This window comes from Penicilliopsis zonata (assembly GCF_001890105.1).
Source record: "Penicilliopsis zonata CBS 506.65 unplaced genomic scaffold ASPZOscaffold_1, whole genome shotgun sequence".
Lineage (NCBI taxonomy): Eukaryota > Fungi > Ascomycota > Eurotiomycetes > Eurotiales > Aspergillaceae > Penicilliopsis > Penicilliopsis zonata.
The window spans coordinates 1969754-1979466 of NW_019208911.1; the positions used below are offsets into that span (position 1 = coordinate 1969754).

At 52.4% G+C, this 9713-nt stretch overlaps 5 protein-coding genes across 5 annotated transcripts; 1 reads left to right on the forward strand and 4 right to left on the reverse strand.

Moving 5' to 3' along the window:
- The first annotated feature begins 229 nt into the window (after positions 1–229).
- Positions 230–2604, forward strand: ASPZODRAFT_127247 (hypothetical protein). Its single transcript, XM_022721694.1, has 2 exons — positions 230–748; positions 821–2604. Exons 1-2 carry the CDS (start codon positions 506–508, stop codon positions 2156–2158), a joined length of 1581 nt encoding a protein of 526 aa, XP_022585730.1. The 5' UTR covers positions 230–505; the 3' UTR covers positions 2159–2604.
- Positions 2496–4884, reverse strand: ASPZODRAFT_12059 (hypothetical protein; the record flags this gene model as incomplete). Its single annotated transcript, XM_022721254.1, has 10 exons — positions 2496–2604; positions 2659–2780; positions 2894–3018; positions 3214–3253; positions 3339–3402; positions 3635–4121; positions 4170–4453; positions 4523–4707; positions 4780–4805; positions 4854–4884. The coding sequence occupies 10 exons, from the start codon at positions 4882–4884 to the stop codon at positions 2496–2498; spliced, it is 1473 nt and encodes a 490-aa protein (XP_022585731.1).
- A 491-nt stretch (positions 4885–5375) lies between these two features.
- Positions 5376–6549, reverse strand: ASPZODRAFT_127250 (hypothetical protein). The gene is made up of 2 exons (XM_022721695.1): positions 6043–6549; positions 5376–5972 (listed from the first exon to the last, which is right to left on the reverse strand). The coding sequence occupies exons 1-2, from the start codon at positions 6269–6271 to the stop codon at positions 5434–5436; spliced, it is 768 nt and encodes a 255-aa protein (XP_022585732.1). The 5' UTR covers positions 6272–6549; the 3' UTR covers positions 5376–5433.
- Positions 6550–6956: 407 nt separating this feature from the next.
- On the reverse strand, positions 6957–8816 carry ASPZODRAFT_87332 (hypothetical protein; the record flags this gene model as incomplete). The annotated part of the gene is made up of 8 exons (XM_022730297.1): positions 8700–8816; positions 8618–8638; positions 8500–8557; positions 8383–8442; positions 8044–8329; positions 7643–7973; positions 7489–7591; positions 6957–7438 (listed from the first exon to the last, which is right to left on the reverse strand). The coding sequence occupies exons 1-8, from the start codon at positions 8769–8771 to the stop codon at positions 6957–6959; spliced, it is 1413 nt and encodes a 470-aa protein (XP_022585733.1). The 5' UTR covers positions 8772–8816.
- Positions 8817–9214: 398 nt separating this feature from the next.
- On the reverse strand, positions 9215–9713 carry ASPZODRAFT_127254 (hypothetical protein). Its single transcript, XM_022721696.1, has one exon. It carries the CDS (start codon positions 9484–9486, stop codon positions 9259–9261), a length of 228 nt encoding a protein of 75 aa, XP_022585734.1. The 5' UTR covers positions 9487–9713; the 3' UTR covers positions 9215–9258.

Genomic DNA, 9713 nt, shown 5'->3' on the forward strand with positions numbered 1-9713 from the left:
TAGAGAAAGAATTCGGCCCTGCAAGAGGATTCATCTGCGGTTGTCCCAAGCCGAGGTTCACACGAGACTACCCCATTGGGCCAGTTATGCGGATTACATAAGCTCGTGTTTTATGCAGGGAAACTGGTGTTTTGATTGGTAGAAAGCAGGTCTTGATAGAAGTCACTCAAGAAAACCCCCAGCGACAGTTTCAATAATAATGTTTCTGTATGTACTTAGTTATTCGAGTAATATCTCAAGTCTGACTTGAATTTAGGAATCTAATTCGCATTGATAGTGCTTGATGCACCAGTATATATTGTGATGGTTCTAGACTTTCCCCCCTCCATAATTTGTGAACAAAAATTTCCGCCGTTTCGCGAATATTTCCAGATCTCTTGACACAACCTGCGTTCTTAAACCTCGAGTCCGAGACCAAGTCCCTGGATACTCCACCTTCCTGGCGCCCTCTCCGCGTGTGACTGCCTACTTGCTGCGGCGAGGCAAATACTTTTCTTCGCCCGGCATGTCGTTGGTCGGCCCTATCGACACCACTCCTCCTCGCGAGCCTCCGAAGCCCGCTGAGCCGTTGCCAGATGTTCTTGTGACGCCTTGTGCGCCTGCAGCGGCGTATTATTTCGAGGGAGGCCTGCGCAGAATCAAACCGTACCACTTTACCTACAATACCAACTGCAAAGAGCGGTGGCGGGGTCGGCAGCTGGTGGAGATTTTCACCACGGAGTTTAGAGATCGGCCGCCAGAATATTATGTGGGTGATCTTTTTTTTTTCTTTCTGTTGCCATGAGTATACTAGGGGCTGATGCAAGAGGATTGATTTCAGAAAGAAGCGCTGGAAACGGGCCGCGTAACAGTCAACGGCAAGCAGGCTTCCCCGACGACGACCGTCAAGAACGGCGATGTCATCTCACACACGCTGCACCGACACGAACCCCCAGTGAGCGCCCGACCGATTGGAGTGATCTATGAAGATGACAACCTGCTTGTGATCGACAAGCCTGCGGGGGTGCCTGTCCACGCCGCGGGCCGATATCACTACCAGTCGATCGTGGAGATCCTCAAGGCCGAACGCAATCATGCGTGGCAACCACGGCCGTGCAACCGGCTGGATCGGCTGACGTCTGGGGTCATGTTCATCGGCAAGACCCCGCGGGCGGCGGACCAGATGGCCGGCCAGCTCAAGCAGCGCACTCTACAGAAGGAATACGTTGCGCGGGTCAAAGGCAAATTCCCCGACGGCGTGATCGTGTGTGACCAGCCCATCCTATCGGTGAGTCCCAAGCTGGGGCTGAACCGCGTGCGCGCCACGGGCAAGGATGCAAAGACCAAATTCCGCCGAGTCGCCTACTACCCGCCGACGGCGGCGACGGACGGCGAAGCGGGTCCCCTGACAACCGAGAGCGAAGGGTACAGCATCGTGCACTGCCTGCCGCTGACGGGCCGTACGCATCAGATCCGCGTGCATCTCCAGTTCCTCGGCCACCCGATCTCCAACGACCCGATCTACTCGAACCGCCGGGTGTTTGGGCCCGACCTGGGCAAACTCGACACCAGCGCCGAGCGGGACTCGGAAATCATCGACCGCCTCAACGAGGTGGGCAAGTCCGAGGTCGCCCAGGCGCCGGAACCAGTCTCCTACCGCACGCACCTGACTGCCGCCCCGGCGGTGCCGCCGGGCACCGACCCGGCCGTGGTCGAGGAGCTGGTTACGCGCGAGCACGAGGCCGCCACGGCAGAGTACGAGAAGCGCAAGGGCGAGAAACTCTCCGGCCTGGTCTGCGAGATCTGCGACACGCCGCTCTACACCGACCCGGCCCCGCACGAGCTGGGCATCTACCTGCATGCGCTCGCATATTCGGACCTCAACGGCGGCTGGGTCTACCGAAGCCAGATCCCGGAGTGGGCTCTACCCCCACCGGGCATGGATGGTCTGCGTGAGGCCCCGGAATGGGTCCCCGTCCCCGAAGACGAAGAGATCGTCATTGGTGGCGGGGAGATTCCCGAAGAACTTGGGAGTGATGATGAGGGAGACAGACCCAAGAAGAGGAATCCCGTGCCTGCCCTGGTTAGAGGGTTTGGGATGGTCGATATCTCGGCGGATCGGATCTATGCTGATGGAAGTATTGCGCCTGAGGGACAAGAAGCGGCGGGAGCTATTTAAATTCATAGATAGAGTGCATAGATTACATAGAGTGCATCAATTGCATAGAGTGCATCAATTTCATAGAGTACATATTACTTGCAAGCACTGCGAAAATCCAATTCTTGTCGATTTGCTCCATGCAATCTACGTCTTTCAAGCGTACTCTCGACGCATTCAGAGATGGAAGGTATTGAAGAATGAAATTTTTCTTTTATTTGTCCCGCGCTGGAATTTACCAAAAGCCAAGCACAATTCCGGAATTCGTTATCGCCACGAGAGATCTCCACACACCGACAGCACTGTCTACCACAGGAAGAAGAAAAAGGAAAACCCCGTCCGTCATTATTGCGTCCATTTAAGCCTCGGTGGTGACGCGGCCCTTGGGGTTGGTGACCTTGACGCCGAGGGCCTTGGCCTTGGCGAGGATCTCGACGCGCTTGCGGGAGGAGACGGCGTGGGCGATCCTAAGCAATTAGCATTTACATTATATATACAACTCCCGATTCTGCAAGACGTACTCGGCAGCGTAGGTGCGGTTGTGCATGAGCAGGAGCTCAACGTCCTTGGGGTTGTGGACGAGGAAGGCCTTGTGGCCGGAGGGCATCATGTGGCGGGTCTTCTTGTTGCTGCCATAACCGATCTGTTCATCAATCAGCCTAGTCCAGTATTCATATATATATATATATATATATATATATATCCATTCATCGATTCGTTCTGTGCAAAGATTCAATAGACAGGGTCATGTCGTACCGAAGGCATAGCAATCTGGCCCTTGAAGCGACGGCGGACGCGGCTGTCGATACCCTTAGGCTTGCGCCATGATGCCGGCACGCACTTGAAGCGGTCGGACTGGTGGCGGAAGAAGGTGTTCGTGCCTATCCTCAGAACGATGTCAGCCACCCCATTTCAGAATCTTTTCCCGTTCGTCGTCGTATCCCAGTATCCCTGTCACTGTCTCTCGTCTTCGGCCTTTTTTTCATGGATTCTCGTTTTTTCTCTCCGATTTCCCGTTTTTTCTCATGTCGAATTCTCCATCGTTCACGCAGGGCATAGATTGAGAGGGAACGTACGCTTCTTCACGATAGGGACGTGCTTCTTGGCGAGGACCATCTTGAACCGTCAGCAATTATCATTTATGATAAAAAAATCGAATCAAGACCAAGGGATGCCGGAATCTAGACACAGGAAAACACACCTTGACGGTATTATCGGGTCTCGCTGGCTGGGCGTTCGAGAGTTGTCGTGACGGTTCGAATTCGCTATCGAAAATTCAATGCTGAGCGTTTGGGGCCGCCCGAGGGCTCAGAGTGCACGATCCTGCGCTAGTGGCTCGCTAAGCGAATCCGTCGCAACTTAGGGCTAGCTCAAGCCCTATTTCCTATTTGGTCATGCAGCCGTTTCTGAGTACTCCGTGTGTCCTCTGCCTACAAGGTGACTGCTTTTAACTGATAGAACTATTATTATTTACCAAGATACTGATTAATTAATCACCCTGTGATTGTCATCTTTTCACCACCGCTCACTAGCATTTTCTCCAGGATTTCGAGATCCGCCAACGCCTCTTCCAATGACTGCCTCGGGTCTAAGGCTTCCCCGCGACCGATCGCGGCAGCAAAGGCAGCAACTTCAGTGACAACGCCCTTGCCGTCAAAGGGAATATTCTGATCGACTCCATTGACGAAGACTCCGTCGAAGGTGAGAGTCACGATCCCTCCTTCACAGGAGAACTCCAACGTGGAGTCCTTGAACGCCGAGCCGAACGACATGGACAACACGCCCGTGGCACCAGACCGGGTCTTCATCACGGCATCCACGGTATCAACCGGTGGAAGGTGTTCTTGCTGTAGGCTCGTATGAGCAGAGAGCGAGACCACCGGGTCGTTCGCACCGAGGATCAACCGTAGCCCTGCAACAGTGTGGACGCCGCCGTCGAGCAGGAAACCGCCTTGATATTGAGGATTTTTGCGCCATGCGGTGTCTAGAATTTGTCAGTATCACAAAAGTAAAATATGAAAACAAGGCGTACTGTAGTATTTTGATTCTGGCGGAACGAGCGTATGCTCGTTGACGCGAAAGTTGCGGACCCTGCCGAGCTTTTGCACCTGCTCGGCGGCAAGGAGGAACTTGGTGAAGAACCGGTAGTTCTCGGCCACAGCCCAGAGGGTGCAGTGTGTGTCTATCGTCGCATGGTACCACTGTACCAGTTCTTGTGCGGTAGCAAGGTCCTTTGCGATCGGTTTCTCGGACAGAACGTGTTTCCCTGCCGTGAGAGCTTGTTTGATGAATTCCGGCTGCACCAAGATGGGGAGACTTGTCTATTTATTAGCATCTGCAGCGCTTAGGGGTGCTCAACTAGGACACTAGAGGATATTCACGCACCATATGATGACGGCAGAAATGTCCTGGCGGGCAAGAAGATCGCCATAGCTTCTCCCTGGCCTGGAGTCGTCAGCGTACAGGTCCAGACCTGCTACGGTCGATTCCCCCGCGAGCTGTTGCGCCGAGGTCAACGATCTCGAGTAGATGGCTTTCAGCTGAAGGTCTTTGGCCGCTTCGACTGCAGGCTATATGATTCAAATCAGTTGAGCTGTCTGTCTGTATAAGTAGGTATGCATGTCTGTGGCTCCACAGCTTACCAGATGCTGCTCGCGGGCAAAGATTCCTGGCTGTGTAAGCTGTGATAGTCAAGGACTCAACAGAGAAGTCATACCGCTTCCAACTATGGCGACTCCAAGAGGCATATTTGATATCAAATCACAAATCACAGATAAATCAGATGGAAAGGATGTGGTAGAGGGTAGAACTGCATCGCATATGCCATCTCACTCTGGCTCCATCTGCAGATCCCCACCAGCAACGGTCCCGCACTGGCCCACAACCAGATGCTGTATGACATCCAGGATGAGGTTATACTAGATTTGGATTGAAGAAGGGTTTATAAGCATTGGTAGTAGTGAGGCCAGTCTATGGATTGGATTGGTAGTAAATAGGATGATACACGATGTGATTAGGTCTGTATTATTATTAAGTAACCTCCATGCGCCGTAGACAATTCCAAGAATAAATAGTCGAAACGCCATCCATCCATCATGAGTATGCCCATCATGTAATCATAAACCGTACACGATTCCCATCAGGAGCCTAACCATGAGAAAAACTCCAGGGAAAAAAAGATAAAAAGCATGAAAATAACCGGGGGTATAGCATGAATCGTCGGAGAAAAAAAGAAAAGAAAAAAAAAAAGCAAAGCAGAAAATAAAACCTAAAGTCAAGGAGTAGAGGGCCGAGTCCTATCCAACCAAGGCTCGGACACGTTCCACTCTCTGCAGGGCCTTCTCGAGCCGATCGAGACGCTTCCTCTTCTCGACGTCACGGCGCTCCAGCAGGGCGACTCGCTCCTCCAGTTTCGCCCGTGCTTTGCGCTCCTGCGCCACCATCTCGTTGGCCTGGCTGAAGAGCGACGCCGTCAGCTCTTCTAGCTCCAGATTCGTCTGCGACAGCTGCGTCTCGGCCGCCTTGCGCAGGCTCTGCTCCCGGTTGAGCGCGTTTTGGAGCTCCAGTGTACTCTCCAGCACTGCCGAGGCGTTCTGCGGGGGCACACACGGTGCCGGCGGATTGGCGCTGGAGCGGCGGTAAGGAAGGAAAGACGCAATGGTGGACAGACGGCCACCGCTGGGCTGTGAAGTGGGAGACCCCGACGAGGACGGGGAGATGGATTTGTCGAGACTATTCGACCGAGCGGACGACGCGGTGGACGAGACGGAGGAGTTGTTTTTCGCTTGTCGGCGCAGCTTGACGATCTCGTTCTCGTAGTTGGCTAGCTGTTCCGCTGTACGGTATACACTGTCAGAAAAATTGAAAATCGAACGCCTGATCAGCATACAAAAAATAGCTCTTACCTGTCTTCATAGCACGAGTCGTCAAGCGAGTAATCTGAAATTCCAGCTCTTGTATCTGCTGTTGGGCCTCCTGGGCCTGATCATGGCAATGTTGCGGCATATCCTGACCACAGGCCGAACAGTAGCTTCCTGCAGTGATCGCCATACTTCCTGTCATCGTGGGCAACCCTCCGATGAGCTTGGTTGACGCGAGAGTCGTGGTTGTCGTTGCTATTGTAGTCGCAGACATGGTAGCGAGACATAAGACTGTAGGCGTGGGGGGGGGAGAGGTTTAAGGTCGCTCGGAATGTTCCAGGGGTTGTTCAAGCTGGACAAGACCACAAAGATAAATATGGACCCTCCTGTGTAACAACAAGAAAAAAAAAGTCTCGGCTGGCCTCCTGAAGACACCACGAGATGATAAAAAAAGAATCGAATTCACCCTCCAGAGCCGCTGGCCGGGTTCAAGGGTCAGCGACTTGTTCCTGACGAGGTGCGGGTCTTTGTGCTTTGTTTGGGAGGGGATCGTCCAACTCCACACGTGCAGCCGCCGGCGTTTGGCTCGCAGGAGACGACACAGGAACCGCCGTGGCTTTTATACATGTGAGATTTGGAGATTCAGAGATGCTTGCTGAGGCTGGGCGTCCTTGATTCACTCGATTCAATGAAGGAGGGTTTGCCTTGCGGTGCCCTTTGTTGCTTTCCTGCCACTGGGGATGAAAGTCATCCCCTCCCCCATGGTCGGGGGACTCGACCCCCTTACCTGGACGATTGACGTTTCAAACACGGCAATAATGGGGTATCAGAACCGTATGAGGTATGAACCCCGTGTTCCTTTTTGGCTATCAAACGTGGTTTTGCGAGTGGAGAAGTATGGTGCTATTGGTTTCGAGTGTTCTATCCGTTAACCTAGGTAACTAATCGTTGACTTTTGACTACGCAGTGGTGTGTAATATATCCTCACAGTCATCCTCCCTACCCCCCCAAAGACGCCGTATGACCTTTCCATCCGCACCGGCAAGGAGCGCAGCAGTGATGGCGCTGAGGACACCAAAAGTGCAGACCATCGTCCCCCATCCGAAGTGGTCGATGAGAACCCCCGCCAGCAGTGGCCCCAAGACCTGTCCGCCGGACCAGGCGACGTTGAAGAGGCCGTATCCCTGAGCGGTGCCCCCTTTCTGTCCGAAGATACCAGGGCACTCCTTCTGCCTTTGCTCCACGACGCGGTTGACTTCGACCATGAGGGCGACCATCTGCAGGGTAGATGCGAAGCCGGCTACAAGCAGGAGCAGGTAGAGAACGATTTTATCCGTCGTCGAGTCCCTGACGATGAATCGCAGCAGCAGGAAGGCGGGAAAGTCGAGCAAGAATCCCACAGAGGCAACCGTTCGTGCGCCGACACGATCCACGGCGTGACCTAACAAAATCAGCTTAACTAGCAGGGGAAAAAAAGACCATGATACAGACCGATCACCGGCGATAAGAATGACGGCGCAAAGAGGGGGATGAAGCAGAATCCTATTCCTTGCGGCCCCCACCCGAATATCTTCATCACGTATAACGGAAGAACCTGTCGCGGTTAACGTTTTACTTATCAATTGAGGACACAATGAAGGCCTACGGTATCAAATGCTGTAAAGTAACAGGCGTTGACGGTTGCACTGCCAAGCACGATCAGCAGACTACTCGAACACATCAAGCGCACGATACCCGGCAAAGCCGCGTGTTTCTCCTGGGAAATGGACTCGTCGTTTCTTTCCAGGTCTTGCGATGCGCCAGGAGACCCATAGCCGGCAACGCCATCCTGATCAGAAACATCCAGCAAACCTTGGACATCATCAGGGCGTTGAGGGGCCGACTGAGGCTCTATCATGGCCAGGCGGAGCACGATGTCCAAAACAATCAAGGCGATCGCCATCAAAAGGACAGCATGGTATCCTGCTCTCGTCACTCTGATCAGTCAGTTTTTTTCTAAGAAAAAAAGCTTTCAGTCAACCATCTCATAAGAAAAAAAAAACGCACATGATCCCTCCCAGGAAAGGACCAGTGACCGTCCCCACCGTCATGGCAGTCGAGACAATCCCCATTGCAGCCCCGACTCTGTCCTGGCCGACTGTATCGACAACGACGGCCATGCCCACCGTCCACACAACCGCTGCCGAGAGACCCTGCAAGACCCGCGCAAGAACCAACATCGCAAGCGAGGCCGAGAACCAGAACACAGCCGTCGATCCGGCGAGTGTGAGCAGGCCGGCGAGGAACGGCGACTGCCGCGAGGGGCTTTTATCCGCGTAGTACCCGACGATCGCTGCTCATCAGTATATTGATATTGATATTATCAGCTTCAGGGATGCAACTTACGAGAGCCCACGAAGAGTGCACCCCCAAACGCCGCAAGCAGTATGGACATCCACATCTGGACTGTTTATAAATGGTTAATCCATGACTGACATCCCCTGACTTATGCTACCAACTCACGCTCTTCTTCAGGAACATGGATCCTAGTCTGTAGCGTAATGGGTAGAATAGGGATGATCTGCCCTGTATTAGACAGACCCGACTCAGTATCTTTTCCCCCTCTCCCTAATCATCTAACCATGTCATATATGAATGCATCCTATAGAAGATCAATTCAAGCTGTTCACTTTCTTTCTTTCTTTGCTCAGTGCAGTGCTTACCGTAAACACCGCCACTGCAACGACCGAAACCACGAAACCCCGAGAGGACCGGAACCTGCTCCACGAAGACATCTTCCTGTTTCCGTCGCTGTACTGTAGATCCCAGATAGATTCAAGGCGTAGGTGATAGATTGGACTGGAGCTGGGATGCTTACAATACGTTACTACTAGTCAAATCTAAGAGGCGGTCTAGCGCGGGGCTGCATTTGATATCAATGTACTTTTGGTCTACAGAGTACTGGAGTATCTATTTATACTTAGTAGTTCAACAGTCATGATGACCTTAATAGAATGCTTAATAGAATACTCGTCGATTAGGCAATCTTACTCATACGGCGGCTAGAAGGATAGATACAGTCATTGGCGCATAGGAGGGAACAGAGGCAATCAAGAAAGGTACATCCAGCTTCAAAGCCGGCTATCTGGCATTTCCAACTCGTTTCACACATCGTTCTTTAAATTCATGTGGCTTTCAAAACACGAATATTGGATTTGGGGGGATGGGGGGAAAGGAAGGACTTCTGTGAGAAGAGAACAAGAAGAAATGACAAGGAGGAACTCAACTCCCGCACTCCCCGAATTTCTCAAATTTTCCCACACGAGAAAAGCTAGGACAGTTTTTCAAAGGGGATATGTGACAGTGAATTATGCCGAGAGCAGGAAGCGGCCCTGGAAAAGAAGCATATCCGGGGCATCGATCAGGGCGTATCATAAACATTTCCGCGTGGAGGGGGCATAAGAAGGAAAGAGAAACAAGGTGAGAGAGAGAGAGAACGGACACGGACATGAAGGAGGAAAAAAAGAGGAGAGCGAAGCGGTTACGTTAAAAAGCGAGACAAGAAACTTTTCGAAATGCCAGACAAGAAATAAGCAAGGACTAGATGCGGAGCAAACGAGCTAGCCCGAACAGCGAGAACATCATTCGACCAAGAGAAAGGCGGGATTTGGAAAAGCTGAAAGGGAAGAAAAGAAAAAGGAGAAGAGACAAGGGAGAAGATAGTCTAGAAGAGATCA